Below are 21,238 nucleotides of genomic sequence, written 5' to 3'. Positions count from 1 at the left end.
TGGAATTTAATCTCGTGACCAACCCGTATTTACATCCCCATAGATGTTTAAAAATGATACCTTATTTCTTAATTAATTTTTTTTTTCCTTTGAAATTTACGTTTTAGAAATTAAGATAAGAAAAGTTTTAAAAGAAGCACCAGTTTATACATGTACTAGCATGATAGAAATCATTTTTAAAATGTTTCAGCTGATTTCCCTGTTTTACATGTAACATCAAAATGTTATAATGTTTACTTACTGCAACTGAACCTCAAACGTTGAGATGGGTAGCTTTTTAACGATCGGTTTATTTTCATCGTACGTGTAAAATGGCTATGAAATATGTCGATATATTTCTGTCAATATTCTAGCATTTCAGATGAGTTTTATAAACTTCAGATAAATAGACGATTGATTGAGTGATTGATTGTGTATTGTTTAACGTCTCTCTCGAGAATTCTTCACTCATATGGAGACGTCACCGTATGCCGGTGAAGGGCTTCAAATTTTGACCTTTACTCGGCACTCAGGGCCATTGAGCAGTGAGGGATCTTTATCGTGCCAACGCCTACCGCTGACATGGGGCCTCGGTTTTTAAGGTAGCTCTACCGACTGAGCTACCGTGAACGGTCGATAAATAGACGATAAAAAGTAATTAATAGTTTTGGGATCTCCATTTCAATATTCTATAAAGTTAAACAATAAAAACGGATTGAATTCTGGCCTCTAGTTCTGCTGTAAGTGTATTCATGTCTAGACATGTGTGAGTGTATTCATGTCTTTTTCAACAAGGACTTACGGACAAAGCAAATTGCTAATATTGAAAAAAAAATCAAGTCGGGCGATTTTATATAAATATTTGCAGACTACAAAGACTCTTGCAGGCTTTTGCAACAAGGAGATATGGACAAAGAAAACTGATAATATTGAAAAAAGATTCAAATTGGGCGATGATAAATATAAGCAGTCTACAGACTCTTGTTTTTGAATTTATTGCCCACGATGAAACAGTGTTTTGTTTTTGAAGTTATTTGTCAGAAATTCAGATTCATTTTGAAAAAAAAAATGGCTGAAATAAGCAACTCTGTTAAGGAGATTTCTGACCAAATTTATTAAAAAATACGATATTTTTACATAATACATTCATATAACAAAAAAGTAACACTTTTGAAGGAAATGATAATCCGGTAGTAACTAACAGCAATAAAGTACAGTGCTCAGAAAAGTTTAAAAGTATCTTGAACTATCAACAATAATTGCCAATGATGTATCTTACTGTCGTATGTAAGTATACAAATAAACCTTACAAAGTTAATGAATATTGTTTTGTATAAAGTCATTCACAGTGTTTTAAATTACAAAAATGTATTATTATAGGTACAATCAGGAAGTCAATTATCATCATTGATAGTGTCCACCTGTTCATAATCAAAGTATAATCAGATTTATACCAGTGAATAGGTTGAAAGAAAATTATCAACAATCGATGTATTAAGTTCAATTGAAAGAGAAATACAAAGAAATAAACAAGCATACTGAAAGTATTGCATAAGTAATACATGTCCCCTACCGGGTTCCCCTTTTCTCTCTCGGGTGTCATTTTATTAGAGCCTGTGTATGAAAAATTGTTACTTGAATATGGACATTTCAGTTATTACTTGAATATGAATGAAATGTATTGGATCTGCCTTACAAAGACTCATGACGTCTTTGAATGCCATTTGACACACACACACACATGCTTTGATCAGAACAGCTTATTTTACATGGTTGAACAACCAAAAAAAAATCAAGCTTGATCTATATTTTTCACTATAAAGGTATCCAACAAGTTTCAAATCATGATACATTCATCCAGTAGCACTCGGAGTTCCTCGGATGACTCGAACCTCGCACATAATGAATTGAATGGAGCGTAGCGGAGTCAGCCGAGGATTGCCGATTGATCCAGTAGTGCATCACGACATTAATTTAGTGCATCACAAAGCCTATTGTGAACCCAATTATTAAAAAAAAAAATACCACAATTCCTTCACAAATTAATGAAGTAGAACAAAATGCAAACTTGATCTATAATTAATCAATTTATAAAAGCTATGCAGCAAGTTTCAATTTATGACAATCTCGTTTAGAACATAAATTGAGTGCATCACGACATAAATGTAGTGCATCTGTGCTGTTATACTTTATTCACAGACCTCTCGGAAGAGGGTAAAAAATTACAAATAAATGACACACATTTAGACACAATCAAATCATAAGTTTCACAATAAACTATATTATACTGACAAACTTCTTATTAACTGTGATAATTAATCATTGACAGACTTGATGAATAGAAAATGACAAAATACAGTACATCGATATGGTACCTAAGTTTATCAAAATGACTCAAACTATCCGCCATATTTAAATGCACCGATTACAAAAATAACTCATAACGATGCAGAATTATGCAAAATATAGAAAATATTTACCAATGACATTAAGCGTACATGATAATCAAACATTTATCAATCAATTTATGAACACAAAACAAAAATAGCAATTAAACTTACTCCATGAGAGGACAAGACAGACAAGATAATTGAAAATACGTTGTGCTCTTGACTTGGGCGGAGACAAACAAAGTATACTTAATTCTAAACCCGGGACGGCGGGGATGGATATTTCCGGACACTACACTCCCCCTCTGATTTCTACTAGAAATCACTACTTAGTGTTGTATATCGATTGTCGACGAAAAAATGCTACCGATTCCGATGATCGATTATAATTTTTCATTATCGATCATCGGAAACATACTTCTAATAAAGTAAATTCCAGAATTATCTATTTCTAGTTTAAAATAATTTATTTATTCTTAATAAAAGAAAAAAAGGCATGTGCTTCTTATACTTGCCAAATAGCACGAGGCAAAGGTGCTTTGGAACCGTGAGTAAATTTTGGTGAAGGCTGATAAAATTTAAAACTTGTTCGCCCACGTGGCATTCCAGTCCCCTTACTGAAAACAGACGCTTTCCTCATGTTTTTTTCTTTAAAACTTCCAATCAATTAAAAAAATTAATGTAACATGGTCCTATTGTTCGTAAATACCCTTCATCTAAACCATTTACCAGTACTACAAGATTTGTGAAATCTTGAAAACGATCGTCTTTTTGTAATCCGAATTTCCTCCGTCCCTCTGTGTATCGGTTATACGTGGTAGATATCCAATTAAATTATTTCCAATTACTCAGTCTTATGAAATAGAAGTGTTATTAGGCTTCTACTTATTCCAGATAAGTTTCAAAAATACTTTAACTTAAAAAATCTTATTCATATGTGATGCTATAGTCCTATGACCAGGAAAAGGGGATTACCGGTAAGTATGTAACCTTGCTAAAAAGGATAGTTAAATTGTTAATTAAATTCAATTTCATTTCTTATGATGAAATATTTATTTGAAATTTATTTTACAAAGTAATTCGAGCTTCAATTTTCATTTTAAACAAATGCACAAGTGTATTTTATATTTAATTATATCTAGACTTTAATTGACCCAGTGATGAATTCAAAGGGTTAAAAAATCACAGAGATTGTAGATTTAAAACTTTTGGAGCCAACGTGGCTAGTGGAAATTTTAGTTTAGTTTAAATCATGCATGACATTGTATGTAGAAAGTGTGAAATAAGCAAAACAACAAAGAAAACAATAAATTACATATTTTATATTTTCATGTTAAAGAAATAATTTGAAATAAATGTAACAGTCTGCTTTTTATAAACCAAACTATGACATCCGATTATAATCGGTAAAATCGCATCGGAAGCAGTAACCGATTCCAACCGATGATCGATTATGAAAATTAACCGATGTCCCATCACTATCACTACTTTTTAAAACAAATTTAACATAAATTTCAATGTACTACTATCTTGTTTACAGTACAATTTCAAACATACAAACACAACCTAAAGTGCATGATCTAACCAATAATGTACATCAATAACATTACACTTCCAAAAGAGTAACAAGTTCTGATATAGGTCTCACATTAGAAGAGCGTGTACCATCCTTCACAACACATATCTCAACTTTTCGGACGCGTCCATCGTCACTTGGGAATGTCTTTTTCACGATGCTCATAGGCCAGTCATTACGCGCACTTCCACTGTCTTTCATCATGATGACATCACCAGCCTCCAGGTTTGGACGCACTTCCTTCCACTTCTGACGCGCTTGAAGGGTATGTATGTATTCTGTTCTCCATCTTTCCAAAATTCTTCAGCTAATAACTGCACTCGCTTCCAATGTGCACGTATGTCCTTTGGTCCAAACTCTGGGAAGGGGTGGATGTCGGATGTGGTCTTCATTTTTAGCAAGGTAGATGGTGTGAGCAAACAAGGAGACTCTGGATCTGTTGACACAGGTAATAAAGGCCTATTTTTCACAATAGCTGTTACCTCGGCCATAAAAGTCACTAAGACATCGTAGGTTAGCTCGACTCGATTCTGTAGTAACATAGAGTCTAGTATTCTCCGAGACACTCCTATCAAACGTTCCCATGCTCCTCCCATATGGGAGGCATGAGGTGGCTTAAATACCCAAGAGGTTCTTGAATTAGTCAGAAATGTTCCAACTGGTCCTTTTTCCACAAACTCAGCATTGATGGACAGGTCCTCTGTTGCCCCGATGAAATTGGTTCCCCGATCTGACCTAAACTATATCACTGGACCTCTAATAGCGATGAAACGCCTCAATGCGTTAATAAATGCGGCACTAGATAACTCTTCAATGACTTCGATATGTATCGCACGGGTCACCATACAAGTAAATAACAAGGCACAACGTTTTTGATTGGCTGAACTTCCTCTGGTCCTCCTGTGAACAAATGCCCATGGTCCGAACGTGTCCAGACCAACTTATGAGAATGGAGGACTAGGAGTCACTCTGTCATCTGGTAAGCATGCCATCTGTTGCCATCCAAGTTTCCCTCTAAGTTTGCGGCAAATGATACACTTGTGGATTTCAGATGAAATCATACGCTTGGACCCCACTATCCAAAATCCAGCAGCTCTCACCGCTCCATCAGTGAAGTGTCGACCCTGATGTGCAACCTTGCAATGAAAATGGTGAATGAGAAGCTTGGCCAGGTGATGGTTCTTAGGGATGATTATCGGATGTTTCGATAAGTCATCAACAGATCTGTTGCCCTTTAACCTTCCGCCAACACGTAAGAGACCATCTGGACCTAGCACTGGAGACAGAGATAAGATTGAGCTTCTGTTCAGTGATCTTCCTTCTCTAGAATCCTTGAATCTCTGGGCCATAGGCTTCCCTTTGCACTGTCTGAATAATGAAGTGTTCCGATTCGGCGATAATATCTGTGGCGTAAAGTTTCTCATCTGTGTCAGAAGTATTGACACCAGTGTACTTTCTGATGAAAGTCTTTAAATAAGCTATTGTTCGCACAAGTTTTCTCCAGTTTGAAAACCTTGTAAATGTGGAAACTTTAAACATGGATCTCTCGTTCTGTAACTCCTCTGTTTTGAAGCATCTTTCTTCTGGTTGCAATTCTTTATCTATCTCTGGGTTGATTAGAGGGTAATCGTCTAGAGCAGATGTTGAATGAGGTTCTGTTTCAAGGTCTGGTCCTTTGATCCACATGCTGTCTGCCAGTTGAGATGCTTTCACACTTCTTGTAGCAACATCTGCTGGGTTGCATTCCGATGTTATATAGTTCCACTGCGGGGGATGACTAGACATTCTGATGCGACTCACTCGATTTCCTACATAAATGAAGAACTTTCTAGTCTCATTCGTTATGTACCCAAGTACCACTTGACTGTCCGAATAGAAAGAAAAATACTATCTGTCTATCTTCAACTGTTCATAGATGACATCTGCTAGCTGAACTGCTAACACAGCAGCACATAATTCAAGTCTTGGCACTGTATGTCCACTACACGGAACAACCTTTGCTTTTCCCAGTAGAAAACTAGTTGTGCAGGAATCTGGGCTCATGTCGTACAACTTCAAGAATGCCACGGCTGCGATGGCTTCTTAAGATGCATCTGCAAAGATATGCACCTCTCGCTTCTGGGCACCTTGGAATGACTGGGAACTGTACTGTCTGGGAATCTGGAACTCCTCTAACTCTGGCAACGACTGTACCCAGGATTTCCATTCCTTGTAGAGGGAGTCAGGTAAGGGATCATCCCAGTCTAATTTTGATGTAGAGGAGATCATATTTCTCAGCAATATTTTGCCCCTGATTATAACTGGTTGAGCAAAGCCTATGGGATCGTAGATACTATTGATGATAGACCTGATCCACGCTTGGTGAAAGGTTTCTGCTAATCTGACACTTTAAACAAGAAACATCTGAGTCTGTATCCCATAGAAGTCCTAAACTTCTCTGTAGTGGTAGTGACGCTGTACCGAGGTCAAGGTCTTTCAGGTTCTTGGCAAGGTCACTCGAGGGAAATGAATCTAGAAGTGTTCTGCTATTCGATGCGAATTTGTGAAGTCTCAACTTTCCTCCTTCATTCAGTGCATCCATTGTCCTATGTACAAGACTCATGGCTTTTTCTTCACTGGAACATGACAATAGACCATCATCAACATAAAAGCTATTGTTTATGAGATCTTTGACGTCTTCACAGGACGACTCTACTGATTTCCTCAGACCATAAGTGGCCACAGAGGGTGACGGACTATTTCCAAAGACGTGTACCGTCATGCGGAAGCTGGTGAGTGGGTGGTTGAAATCATTGTCCTCATGCCACAAAAATCTCAAAAGGTCTCTATGTTCAGGGTTCACTTTGAAGTTATAGAACATCTGTTCTACATCCATCGTTACAGCTACTGCTTCCTTTCTAAATCTCATGAAGATTCCTAGCAAACTATTGCTAAGGTCACGTCCTTTGAGCAGCACATCATTTAGAGATACATCACAGAATTTGGCCGATGAAACAAAAACCATCCTTATGCTGTCTGGCCTTTTGGGATGGTATACTCCAAAGAGCGGAAGATACCAGCATTCGCTTCCTTTATCCAAATCTGGAGCCTCTTCTGCATGATTATTATCAAATAACTTCTGCATAAAGTCAATCACATGCTTGCGTTTCTGTTCTTTGTGCTTCAAACTTGCATCAAAGGATCTTGCACGTCGTTCAGCTGCTTTCTTGTTGTTCGGCAAGGTTTTCCTGGTAGATCGAAAAGGGAGTGGAGCCATCCACTGACCTTGTTCTGTCTTCTGTATTCCAGAGCCTATAATATTAAGAAAGTCTTGATCCTCAACTGATAATCCTGGTTTCTCATCCTGATCAGTTCTTCTAAAAATTGTGTCAAAGTCAATCTTAATCTCGCTATCACAAGGAATCATCATAGTGGGACGTCCATTACTTAGAATAGTGGTTTTGTTGACGTTGACGACATCTGGGCTATGCATCATGCCAAGGCAGACATTTCCAATAATAACCCATCCAAGAGGCAGTTGTTGTCCATAAGGTAAGTTATCATTCCCAATTCTGTGGTTTAATACATGGTGAGCCATAATGAGATCACGACCGATCAATAACTCGATGTCGATACTTTCATCCACTGGGTGTATGAAATGTGCAATGTCCTTCAGGTGAGGAAAACCCTGTGCCACTTCCGGTGATGGTATTTCCTCTCTGTTGTTAGGAATATCGTTGCACTCTATCAAATCAGGCAGCTGCAAAGTACATATACCATCAATAGATTACAAGTAGATCACAAGTTCTTTCTTACTTTGGGGTACACTCTCACTAACATTATCTTGGCACAAGATTTCGATGTGTTTCCTTGAGTGTTACATATTTTTGTACACTTGTTTGTTACATTCACTTCTTGAATAGATTTCTCCCCCTCGTGAGCTTTCACGACCAATTTTGGAATGTCTGGATGAAGTGCGGAAGGGTGTTTTGAAGAGTTACAAACATCATACGTTCAAAACAAATTTAATTCTGTTTTAGCATTAGGTGGGACAAAATCTTTTATATAACAAAAGCTCTTGAAAAAATAAAATTTTGACTTTCAATTCAATGCTCGATGCTTGCTGATTTTGACTCTTAATTATTTGAAACGTGTTCAACATTTACATATAATTAACTAATTGCGTTGTTTCAATGAATTTGGTCTAATGTATCTACATAGTCACTGAATTCCCTGGGAGATTCAAGAAAGAGGAATAAATGATAAAACAAGCCCCTAAAAGAAAACGTTTTGGAGACGTGTGAACTGATAGGATCAAAGGTACTTACATGTATAATCATATGCGTTTGTTTTGTTCTGAATGTTAAAGAGCCATCGAAATAAGCGATTGGAGTGAATTTCAAAAGACTCGTATGCTAGTCAATCTCTTGTCGTTAACATTGAAATTAAAAACATTGAAATTGAAATTATTTTTACTTAAATTTTTTCTACATAAAAATAGATTGATTAAGTTCTGAAACCCGTTATTTTCTGAAACTTTATAATTTTGGGAGTTGAACACAATTTACACGGATGATGGAAAAATTCTACATTTGTCATTTCCACTTTGTGCGTCACGATGTCTCTTTAATATACATATTTGAACAAGATTTAAATAAGGATGCTTCCAAAAGTAAATTTTACACAGCTCATATTAAAATTTTCCTGTATCAAATTATATGGTTTTCATAAGGCTATGAAAAAAAATGCAAAAAGCGAACAGACGTACAAAAACTTCTAACGGAAACAAATGCCAACAGAACCAACGTTAAAACTGACAGCCTTCTGATATCCAGGGCTATTGTCCCATAAATACACATTGGTATAGCGTTAACATCTCTGCTAACGACTTTTGTAGCTATGTTATAGGATAGAAAAGATAGCAATAAACGAAGAGGAAGTATTCAAAGACGAGAGGCAGGTATCTAAATGTGTATTTATTAAAAATGAGAAATTGCACCTGAAAATCTTTAAAGGTACTGTAGATTCCTAATTTTTCGCAAGTACTAATTGTCGCGAACTGGCTCTTTAATGTCAAATCGCGAGAATAATATTTCGCGAATGGACGGTTGATCGACAGAGGTAACATGGATTTCAACACCATAAAAATAAAAGCGAGTAATATTAGTTTGCGAGTGGTTCTTTTCGCGAAATTACGCGGAAATTAATTCCTCGCGTATGATAAGGAATCTACAGTATTTATTTCAGTTGCACATTACATGCACATTAATGCATTGAAATTCTATTTTCTGATATGTATACTATCTTAAAGGTAATTTTTTGACATCTTAAGGTTAATTGCACAAAAGATGGGCAGAAACATCTGTTTATAAACAAAATAAAGGGTTTTTTTCCTTGTTCACAATAACATTTACTTATAATGAATAATAAACATACATTGAATAACATTTACTTCCCTAAAATTTGATACTTTCCTCAATTAAAAGTATGAGAAATTTATGTTTGTTTTATAGCCTTCGTTTTTCCTTGTTACCTGTTTCTATATAAATTAAATATTAATGCAGCTTTACCTCGTATTTACATTAACTAAGGTAAGATACACTTGGCTTTCTTAAAGCTATTTCCCTGAGAAAGAATGATAAACAAAGTGGCTTCGAAGTGTTATAGCGAAATGCCTATTTCAATCAGCTAATTGACTAGAAAATTAAAGGGTAAGTGATGCAGCATTGAAGGGTAAGTGATGAAGCATTATAAAGAGTGCATATTTTCTTTATTTACAAGTATACTAATCGTTCTACCATAAACAGTTATTTTACTTAATAATGAATATTTTACGGTATATCTAAATAAATTTCAAAATTTCAAAATCAATATGTCAGTTATAAGAAAACTTCAAGAAAGGTTACATGATTTATTTTGTGTTTATTTCAGGCAAAGAATCATTATTATGGTCAAATACTTCTTCGAGTACACAGAACAATGAAATAAATATTCATAATGTACGTTTTTACAAATGTTAAATAATGTATTTTCAATACGGTGAATAATGAAATAAAACTTGTACTAAGGACAAAATTATTTATCTCACATTTTGAACCTATAATCTAGAATTGTATTTTGTTTCTTTACATGTAAATATATCTCTAATTACAGTAAACAATAGTCTTTTATAGAATGGCCTTCTTTGCATATTCTCCTCTGTCTAAGGTCCAATCAAAAGCAAGTATCAAATAATTCTTTTGTTATTTTTGTTTCCTTCTTTTTAAAGATCAACGTGACAGATTCTCTTATGTCTTACTCATATGCGGTGTGATGATCTCAAAAAAAAAATTCAAAATAAATATATACGGGCTGGGCTATTTTTGTCCCTCATTCAGAAAATGTTTACTATTTAGAGTCATAAGACCAGTGTGTTTCTATTTTTTTTTTTAATTTTTCATCAAGAATTCTGTTGCCAGTGAAACATATACCTTATATATGAGGGAAACCATATCTAGTTCCTCAACATTTAATTTTGAATACATATAACAAAAAAGAACATTTCAATTTCAGAGACAGGTATCAAAAACGTTTACTGACTCAGAGAAACGAAGCAAAAATGTAGAAATTGACAGAAAACAGAAATCTAAATCTGGTGAGAAAAGAAAGCTAAAAATAAAGAAATTCTTACATGTAAGATTTTTTTTACATCATTTACATTATGTAAATTATATTTTCAACAATTTTTATGCTATGTATTATATATTAAGAACTTGAGAATATATTAATATGCTTTTATAAAGGTGCTATATATATTTTTTTAATTAAAATATGAAACTAAAATTGTTCAATTAATCTTTTCGATAAGTTTTGAATTGAATTTGGCAATTTGATAAAAATCTTATTCGATCATCATTAATACTTCAGAAGGTTGTCCTGTTCTGTATGAAGAGAAATGGTATGCGATCAGTAGTTTGCCACGGCTTTGTTACCACCATCACCTAGTCAGTAACATTGCAGAAAAGATCAGAGCCCTTAGATCAACCGAGGAAACCCGTGCACTCTTAGGTGTCAAAAGAGTTCGAATTTACCTAGCCGGAGAAATTACAACAGAAGCAGAGATTTTAATTACTTCTTCAAAAGGTTCTGTTTTATATCTTTTTTGCAGGATTGTCTCCGATGTTGCATACGTACCATCAAAAGATTGATTGTTTAACTCCCTTTTGAGAATTTTTCATTCATATGGAGACGCCAACACTTGCCGCTGGAGGGCTGTAAAGAGCTCGGTTCATGTTATGCATAAAATGGCCCTGTAGATATACCAATTGATTGACTACCACTTGATTTTCCATTTGAAATATTAAAATAAAGTAGAGACTAGGTGCTTTCATTTCCTATAAAAAAAATTCTCCTAAAAGTCCAGGTCTTAGAGAACTGGCTTCTTGAAGTTGCAATGTTCTTGAATTTTACGGTAAATAGAATAGGGATATTTGAGTACTTTCAATGAAAAAAATAATATGAGCGCACCCTCTGATCTAAAAATTAAACACGTCTTTTAATCCTCAGAAACAGTTCTATCATTTACTAGTTGCATATTTTAGATCAGAGGTTGCGCTCTATATTAAATATCGAAAAATAGCTTTAAAAATTGACCGTTTTTGTGGACTTTTTCAGAATGTGAGGAAATTGACGCATTTCCTGACGTCATAATGCATTGACTAGCCAGAAAATTACGTCATTTTGGATATATACGCAATCGCCAAATATCTGAGTGATATTCTATGCATTGTTAACTAAAACTAAGCAGTTTCGGTTTTTCAGAAATTCACAGGGCCAAATAAGGCAAAAGTGAACCTTGTTCTTTTGTCCTATACTCGGCTATTGTTGAGCAGTGACGTTTTTATTTCGATCCAATGCCTAATGCGACACGGGACCTCAATTTATACGGTCTCATCCGAAGGAACCGTCTCCACGTCCCAAGGTTGGATTCAATCCCAAGACGTAAGAATCAACTCTGGAGCAGATCACTGCGCCAAGCCGGTGTAACGACGAAAAGTGCCCCCCCCCCCCCCTGTTCAATGTTCTACGTAGAAATTATAGCCTTGGGTCGTTTTTCTCTCCGTATGCATTGTAGAAAAAATGATCCCGTAGAAAAATGACTCATTGTCATTTTTTATGCAAAAACATACGTTTTGGTAGGAAAATTCTTGTTTAACAGGTCGAGGAAACTATTTTCTGTGACGTCGGAATAAATTTACATGTTAAGTGAGGAACCAACGTGACTGACAAATCGACCAATCAGCTCAATGAGTTACATTATGGTTTACTACAAAAATACTACACGTGTGTTGCATGTGATGCATTTTTCAAAGCAGTTTACACACTTAACACAATATATATATATGAACATCATTATCTACTAATTCCATGCTCACATTTATATACAAATGTTATACAATTATAAAAATTAAGGTTTTCTCCACTCAATTGTACAAGTCCGTTTGTTGACAGCTTTCCCCGCGCTGTACTGTCAGTGAAAAGTCAATTTCAAGTGACTATTCCTTGGTCCAAAAACAATGAGTGAAACAATTCTGAGGTGTGCTCACGTATTGTCAATGTTAACAACGTATACAACTTCGAAATATATGCTACTCATATTCTATAATCAATATGCATGAGGACTTGCATAACAGGAAAATAATAAAGATAAAGTGCAACTTAATTTTTTTTGTTTATAAAATGCAACATTTAATTTCTAGTAACAACTAACTGAGCAACAACTAATTTAACCAGTTATATGGCAAATTAATGAATATCGAGTTTAAAAAAATTGAGTCTTTTATTGTGAAGACTTTGTTAGCGGTATTTCAAAGTACAATTTAACAAGGAAAACTGAATGTGTTTGTTAATGTGAGCATAGGGAATCTTGATTAGTACCTAAACTTTGTATATTTCATAAACACATTTCAAAACATTGTTAACTGACTTTCCTGATTCATTTGAAATTGCGCCCTAAATTTCCCTGACCCACGTGTTTGTAGTAAAAATAAACATGTAGTAGACCATCATGCTTTTCGGCCCATTCACTGGAATAGACCATTGTTTGCTGTGAGCACCCCTGTGCGCAATCGCAAAAATATCCATATAAGGTAGTTTCCTCGACCTGTTTAAGGCGAATACATACGGGTAATATCAAGGGTGCGTCCCCTGAATGGCTTCTCGCAAAAAAACAACAACTACGTGTACGTAATTATCACACTCAATTAAGGGACCCTCTTAGGGATACAGGTAAACTTACCTGTGTCTACCTGGATAAGCAATATTCGATAAATCAGATAAATTCATTCAATTTATTTTAATTTAGATATTTTTGATTTTCGGAAATCTAATGAATGATTAAAAATAAAATTAAAATGATTAATGAAATCAAAGTGATTTTTATCATTGCTTTTAAAATATAATTTTTTGTTGTACCCTTTATATCATTTTTCCTAATTATTCATTAATATTGATTGAAAATTTACATAAAATTATTCCCCCTCCCCCTTTACGCAACATTTTCAAACTCTAAAACATTTTAAAAAATCAAAAATTTAACACATTTTTCCCCATGAAATTAAGCTTTTACCCGACAAAAAATGTAGATATGTGTATGATTAATAAATAGAGTGTAGTTATATATTTCTGAATTATTTAATTCATTTATCATTTTGAATAAACAAAATTTTTTTTAAAAAAATCATCATGAAATATTATTGTTCGAAACCACGACATTCCAATCACACTAGTTAGCAAAATCCCATGAACAGGTGTATCGTTATTAATTTATAAGAGCCTTCTACGCTGCATTTCATTTCCGGAAAAATGCAAAGCATTTCGAACAATTTTTATTTCATTTCCGAAATATTTTTTTTTCATTTCCGACATTTTTTTTTCATTTCCGACATAATTTTGTTTTCATTTCCGGAATTTACCTGAGCAGCAATTCAATGTTTTCTAAGTAAGTGAAAATGAAATTTTAAAAGTATTTATTACAAAATATTGATAAAAACTAAAAACAAAAAAAACATATACACATATATACATACGTGTAGCACTAAGTCTAGGTCAAAGCGTTCAATGAGCATTTTTCACCACATCTAATGTGTATTAAATTAAATGTCAGTGACAGCACCACACTTTTGCCCAAGTCATTGATAGAATGAAATGCAGCCGTCTTCTAAAACAAAAATCTCACTGATTTGCCTTTTGTATCATTTACTTCATTTGAAATGTTGTATTCGTGTTTAAAATCTCTCTCGAAACAGGACACCCTGTGTATTAACAAGAATTGTTTCTTGGTTATTTTTATCTACCGTAAAATCAATAAATTAACCGAAATTATATTAGATAGTGAAGTAATGGCATGATAGACTAAGAGTTCATGTATATTTGCAAAGTTGGTGCCTAAGACAATCTCTGAAGAAGAAAGTAGATTACAGCAACTATTTTTCAGGTGTCTGTGGACAAACAAGTGTTGAAAAAGGCATGTTTTTTTCTTAATGATCAGTTGAATTGAAAGAAAAACTACTAGTATTTTATATAAATTATATGACTTTCGAAATGAAGCTATTCTAATTTTCTTTACAAGACAGGCACAATCATGAGAAAAATGAGACTTCCGAGGATTTATTTTACTGTATTTTATAGACGGATACTGTTCCAGAGATGAAAAACTATGGCCTGTATCAGCCCTGATATATTTTCAAAGTAAGGACGAGTCTTTATATCAAATCGATGAGGTACGTTTATTTTTACAAACAAAAAATCATTTCGCTCCTCATATAACAGATAATTTTTAAGAAAATAAATACATGTATAACCTTGTTTTCCTTTCTATTGACAAGTTCATAGATTCCATACAATTAGCTGCAAGGACAAAGGTTTTCGTAATCCGAAACCAATTCTTCAGACGATGTGAGGTCCCTACTAAATCAAAGTATCATTTACTGGAAAAAGAAAACATTCGTGAAGAGCTTATCTCTTTCCTAGAAACCCCTTTGAAGGAATATATTCAAGGGCTTCTTGATGAATTTAAAGGATCAAAGGGAGGAAATATACCAGAAATAAGGAATAGATGCCTTTCAGTTTTATCACAAATGTCTCCAGAAATGAACTCAACAAATGAAATTCCCCAGATTGTGAAAGAATTTCTGTTTCAGTATGTTTTGATTTCTATGCTTTTCATACATTTATCAATGATAATTCATCGTTTGGCATAAGCTGAGTTCAATAAAAAAATTAAATAATATATCTTTTCATTTGCAAAGAATGAAATATTGAATATCTGAATATTTTCATTATTTACAAAAAAAATTATATTTTATAATAAGTTGTTAAATTTTTTTTCTTTTTTTTTTTAGAAAACCTGGTATACGTGGTTTTGGTATCCTGGATTTATCAAACTTAAGGGTATTCATAGAAAATATTGCAGAAATCGAGTCGCTGAAATCTGAATTATATAAACTTTGTCCGATTTTTTTTAACTAGATGTCACTCAAAATCGTATGCGATAAAATAAAAATTCAAAATTATGTAGAACAAGGAGATAAAATTTATTTAAATAAGAAAACTGACAATACACAATTTTCCTATGCCACGGTTGGTGCTCTACTGAAAGACGATGGCGAAGGCGAAGTCTATGGATTAACTTGTCATCATGCTTTAACTCAAGAGAAACAACAAGTGTACACTTTATCTCCAGACACTTCCAAACTCTCAAAAGTCGGTGAATGCATTTATTCAGATGAAAAACCTCTCCACGATTTTGCAGTTTTCCAAATAGATAAAGGCAAAGAAAGACACTGCAATACGACCTTTTTGAATAGAATGGAAGATCCATGCAACGTTAATATTCACCAAGGACTCGTACCGTCAAACGCTGTCGTACATAAAAAGGGAGCCACGTCTAACTTTACTGATGGTCGGATATTGAGCCCAGAGTTTTATTATAAGCTGTTGGGGGATGAACAAGAAAAATTCCCTTTTTTATTCCTAGTCTCCAGTTTAGACTCAGGTGATCACCCATTCTCTGCTGAAGGCGATTCTGGCTCGGTGGTTTTCCATCACGACAGTTCCCTTGACCAGACGTCAGTGTCAGCCCTGGGGCTCGTCACCGGGAGGATAATTGACGTCCGAGACGAGAGTTCGACCGAGGCTCTAAATGCCACAGTTTGCTTCAGACTAAATACAGCGCTTTCTCGCCTTTCAGAGAAGAAGCAATGGAACTTAAAATTCGAAGACTCTCGTTGACCTGTTCCATTTCAGATGAATTGCGAAAGCCAGGAGATATATAATTTCATTCGTCTGTAGACAAAACCTTAACCTTGGTCATCGCTCTTTTGAACGAGAAGAGATAGAGCTTTTCACATCATTTCTTATGTACAATACCAGTGACAAGGAGTTTAAAAATACTGTGATGTTTTACCCTGTGACCTACCCCTTGAAGTTTGACCTTCTTCTTAAAGTTTTACCATTATTTTAAATTGGTTATTTAGATTCTGCTTTCATATTATACATGTATAATACACTGCATGCGAAATGACCTTTCTGAATATATCATGACTTTTTACAATGTGACCTCGAAGCTGCAGAAGATTAAGGATTTTAACGTTTCTAAAATAACATACCATGATATACTTTTTGAAAAAAAAGTATGTAAGTATTCAAAAAAGGGTTCTTTCAAAATCAGAAAAATAACTAAGGAATTTATAAAAAATAAATCTACCAGAAAATTATTCTAAAATACTTTGATTTACTAGATTGTATATTGTTTAACGTCCCTCTTGAGAATTTTTCACTCATATGGAGACGTCACCGATGCCGGTGAAGGGCTTCAAATTTAGACCTATGCTCGGCACTCAGGGCCATTGAGCAGTGAGGGTTCTTTATCGTGCCAACGCCTCCCGTGACACGGGACCTACATTTTTAAGGTCATATCCGAAAGACCCGTGACTTTCACTTCTAGTGCCGAGCGCTTGGCGAAGGAACAGTCACTACCTTTGTTTACGTCTTAGGTATGACGCGGCGCCGCGATCGAGAATCGAACACGGGCCTCCCGATCACGAAGCGAACGCTCTACCACTATTGATTTACTAGAGTAAAGTATAGTAAACTATAGTTTTTTTTTTATTAGAGTTGTTTATTGATTCCCATCATTGGAAATACTAATTTTATTTATCTTCAAATACAATATTAAGTGCATGTATACAAAAATTACAAAATGAAAACAAACATACAAATAAAATTGGTCATAATATTCACATTAAAACCCCCTACCTTTATGTAATTTTTTTGTACAGAATAACCGTTTACATGTAGCTATTTTTAACAAAATTGAAGTTAAATTTTATTATGCTAAATGTTTCCCGAAAGGTTTTTTTCTTGTTTTCCCTATGATCAATGCTGATACGAATGTAATACTATTAGTGAGTCATTATAACTGTTGCTTTAGAATGCTGATGACGTTGCAAGTATATGTAGTTTTCCTTGCATTGTGCTTTAGTACAGACTTTTAGACAGTTATTAAATCTAATAAACCCATATTGAATTATGCGTTTGACTTTCTTTTATAGCCCTTTTTCAATGCGCTTAATTTGGATCGATCGATCGAGCTTATTGCCATTAAAATCAAAATACAACATTCTTTTTGTATGCAAATCTTTATATTTTTGAACCTGATTTGTAATTCTTTTACCTTTTCTCATCTTTATGTTAAATTCATATTGACATCCCTGTCTCATGACTGTTCATGCAGTCACGAGACAATGACATAAATATTTTTTGTTACTTTTTCTAATTTTGTTTCTAAATAAATGCTTGAGCCTCCTGAATAAATAGAAAAAATCTCATTACTTTTTTTTGCATGTCAAGGAATTTTCGGTAGATGATAGTTTCCCCGAATGAGAATGTTTTGCTGGGACACCCCTCTTCCCAACTGAAATCGCTACCTACGGACTTGCGTATTATGTGTTTCTCCTAGCAGTATAAAGATGTACCAATACTTCTCTGTACAATAAAATTTTATGTTTTTTGCAACCGCCCTTCAAGCGTTGAAATAGGTAACTTTGTAAAAATCAATCTATTTTTATCGCAATCAACTGGTTGATAAACGAATTTTTATATCCATGTATATCGTTTTCTGTAAATACACATGTATGTGGGTATTTCAGAAAATATAAAAAGAACGAGATGAAAAGTTATTATTACATTTGGAAGTTCCATATAACCAGTATATAATATCAATTATTAAGAATGAATTCTAAAATGTGGAATAAATATTGGGCTTTAGTGTGCGCCGTAATATGTTTTTGTGTGCCCTTTTTTCCTTAACTATGGTATAGAGACATCGGAAGCTGTTATAATTATAAAACAAGAGGCCCATGGGCCACATCGCTCACCTTAGAAGCTTTGACCATTCTGTTCTTTACCAGATTTCCCCCTTGTACATGTAGCACATAATGCATCCCAACACTACCCCACTGATAATAATTTAGACATTTTGAAATCTACACTAACCCAGGATCCTTCCATGTGCACATAAGTTACAGTTTTTCTGGCCCAGTAAGATTTTCAAAGATTTTTCCTCTATATTTCTATGTAAAACTTTGATTCCCCATTGTGGCCCCGCCCTTTCTCCGGGGGTCATGATGTTTACAATTTAGAATCTATACTTCGCCAGAATGCTTCCACATAAGTTTCAGCTTTTCTGGCTCAGTGGCACTCTCTACCATCGGCTCATACATTCACCTCTGTCGTTGGCTCGCGTATACACAGTGTTAAACACGAGAAATAGTGCGTTTGTTTTAATTCATTTTAATTCAATTTCTATGCCTATGTCTGAGTTTTGAGAAAGATATTTACTAAATCAATACAAAGCTATTAATTTAAATTGAAATAATCCTTCAAATATCACGTTTTATACGTTATGTCAAAAATCTTGACGTGAGCCCATCGCAGAGGTGTTTGAGAGAGAAACGAACGACAACTCTGCATGGGAGATTGGCTCAGTGGTTCTTGAGGAGAAGATGTTCAAAGATTGTTCCTATATATTTTTATGTAAAACTTTGATTCCCCATTGTGGCCCCGCCCTTCCCCCGGGGGTCATGATTTTAACAATTTAGAATCAACACTACCCTAGGATGCTTCTACGTAAGTTTCAGCTTTTCTGGCTCAGTGTTTCTTGAGAAGAAGATTTTCAAAGATTTTTCCTATATATTTTTATGTAAAAGTTTGATTCCCTATTGTGGCCCCGCCCTTCCCCCAGGGGTCATGATTTGAACAATTTAGAATCTTTACTACCCCAGGATGCTTTCACATAAGTTTCAGCTTTTCTGGCCCAGTGGTTCTTGAGAAGAAGATATTTTAATGACCCCACCCTTTTTTTTCTTTTCTTGATTATCTCCCCTTTTGAGGGGATTTGGCCCTTAATTTTAACAATTTAAATTTCCCTTTACCTAAGGATGCTTTGTACCAAGTTTGGTCAAAATTGGTCCAGTGGTTCCTGAGAAGAAGTCGAAAATGTGAAAAGTTTACAGACGGACAGACGGACAGACAGACAGACGGACGGACGGACGGACGGACGACGGACAAAATGTGATCAGAAAAGCTCACTTGAGCCTTCGGCTCAGGTGAGCTAAAAACAGATTCATATCAATTTGACGATTTCTATCTTTTAACATAATTTGACTCTCAATCATCCTTCGTCGTTATAGCTGCAATCTTCAATTAAGCGTTGTGTTGTTTTAGAAATTATTTTCCAGTGTGTCAATTTCACAACGTACAATTGAAATGGTTGAAATGAACAGCTCAGGTGAGTCATTTTTGACACATATATTTTTGAAATTTATTTCTTTTATAAACTTTGCATATTTAAAGGAAATGTATCACCTTTTAGATTATCTGTTTCACAATTCTTTCAGTTTTCCCTGCAAAAAACTTCGGTTTTTCACAGGAACAGATCACGTGTGTCGAGCTTGCTCTTGGATCATTCACCATCCTCTTCTTCATTTTCCTTCTGTTTTGTGGCATCCTGAAGGAAAAACTGAAGATCCTTCTTGAATTCGACATTAACATATCTGAAACTAAATCAAATAGAAACTTGCAAACCATAAAAGTGTCTACTGAACGGAATAACTACACTTCTAGTGAAAAAGAATTGGAAACCCCTATATGCAAATCAATATGCAATAACACTGGGAAATGTGTTGTGGTGATTGCAACGGCAATTCTAATCTTTTTATATATGTTCGATCTCTTCCGAAATTTGTTCATGGTTTACTATTTTTTGGAGCGTGAGGAAAGAGTAACCGCTCTCATATATTTGGCTTTAACCATTATTCCTATAATTCTCTCATATTTCTTGGTGCTTTATCCTCTTTTCTACCACGTGGATCCATCAAATAAACGTCGGCACTTAATGCTTGTACTGCTTGCATGTTTTCCATTTCTAAACATCTGCATGTGAGTATTTTCTTCTTACCTATTTTTTATTTAATAACCCTACCTTCAAGCCAAAAAAACCCCTAATAATAAAAAACCCAATTAAAATATATAATGAACATGTTAAAAAAATATAACCTGTAATTGATGATTTAATCATTTTCTCATTCAATATTGAAAAAAGAAAGTCTTGAATATATTCAACAAATAATGTTTTGAAAATTGAATTTAGTTTACCGAGTTCAGTCATTTAAGCTAATATAAACCAAGATCTAATTGTATCTAAACGTAGGATTTAAAAACTGAGATACAGTGCTTAGTTTTTCTCTCTTCTTTAATACCTTATTTAAAAGATATTTAACTATGGCCTCAAGATTATTCTAGACTATTCGAATGGGTTGGAAACGCTGGAGAGCGAGCTGGTATTTACAAGCTTTGACGTTTGTGGCAACGCACTTTGAAAAAATTACGCACTTTGAAAAAAATTTCAAAGTACGTTAAAACTGGGACAATATCAACGCACTTTGAAGAAAATTTTCAAAGTGCGTTAAGTTTGGACCAACTCAACGCACTTTGAAAAATTTTTTCAAAGTGCGTTAAGATTCTACATCAATATATTTTACCATGGAGACTCTTAACGCACTTTGAAAAAAAATCATATTTTAGTCATGGAAAGATTTTATTTGTTATTTTACTTATTTATCTTTCAAAAAACTAAGCCTAACCCTAACCTCAAAAATAAATTGATTTACTCCCGTCGAAAAGAGGAGAAGACGGGTATAAGATCCCCCAGTCCAAATCTTTATCTTTCCAATACATAGGTGTCGGTAACAAACGGGGGAGGGGAGCAATAAAC

At 34.5% G+C, this 21,238-nt stretch overlaps 3 protein-coding genes across 3 annotated transcripts; 2 read left to right on the top strand and 1 right to left on the bottom strand.

Annotated features, from left to right (window-relative positions):
* Positions 1–6,277: 6,277 nt before the first annotated feature.
* Positions 6,278–7,764, bottom strand: LOC134241396 (uncharacterized). Its single transcript, XM_062723456.1, has 2 exons — positions 7,741–7,764; positions 6,278–7,684 (listed from the first exon to the last, which is right to left on the bottom strand). The coding sequence occupies exons 1-2, from the start codon at positions 7,762–7,764 to the stop codon at positions 6,278–6,280; spliced, it is 1,431 nt and encodes a 476-aa protein (XP_062579440.1).
* A 2,462-nt stretch (positions 7,765–10,226) lies between these two features.
* Positions 10,227–11,131, top strand: LOC134241395 (uncharacterized). Its single transcript, XM_062723455.1, has 3 exons — positions 10,227–10,231; positions 10,461–10,558; positions 10,831–11,131. The coding sequence occupies exons 1-3, from the start codon at positions 10,227–10,229 to the stop codon at positions 11,109–11,111; spliced, it is 384 nt and encodes a 127-aa protein (XP_062579439.1). The 3' UTR covers positions 11,112–11,131.
* Positions 11,132–14,828: 3,697 nt separating this feature from the next.
* LOC134241398 (uncharacterized) lies at positions 14,829–16,194 on the top strand. Its single transcript, XM_062723458.1, has 3 exons — positions 14,829–15,103; positions 15,306–15,405; positions 15,439–16,194. Exons 1-3 carry the CDS (start codon positions 15,042–15,044, stop codon positions 16,192–16,194), a joined length of 918 nt encoding a protein of 305 aa, XP_062579442.1. The 5' UTR covers positions 14,829–15,041.
* The last annotated feature ends 5,044 nt before the right edge of the window (positions 16,195–21,238 follow it).

This window comes from Saccostrea cucullata, unplaced genomic scaffold (assembly GCF_032062105.1).
Source record: "Saccostrea cucullata isolate Sc308-1 unplaced genomic scaffold, CSIRO_AGI_Scuc_v1 ctg2223, whole genome shotgun sequence".
Taxonomy (NCBI): Eukaryota; Metazoa; Mollusca; class Bivalvia; order Ostreida; family Ostreidae; genus Saccostrea; species Saccostrea cuccullata.
This window is presented reverse-complemented; position numbering and strand designations above follow the sequence as displayed.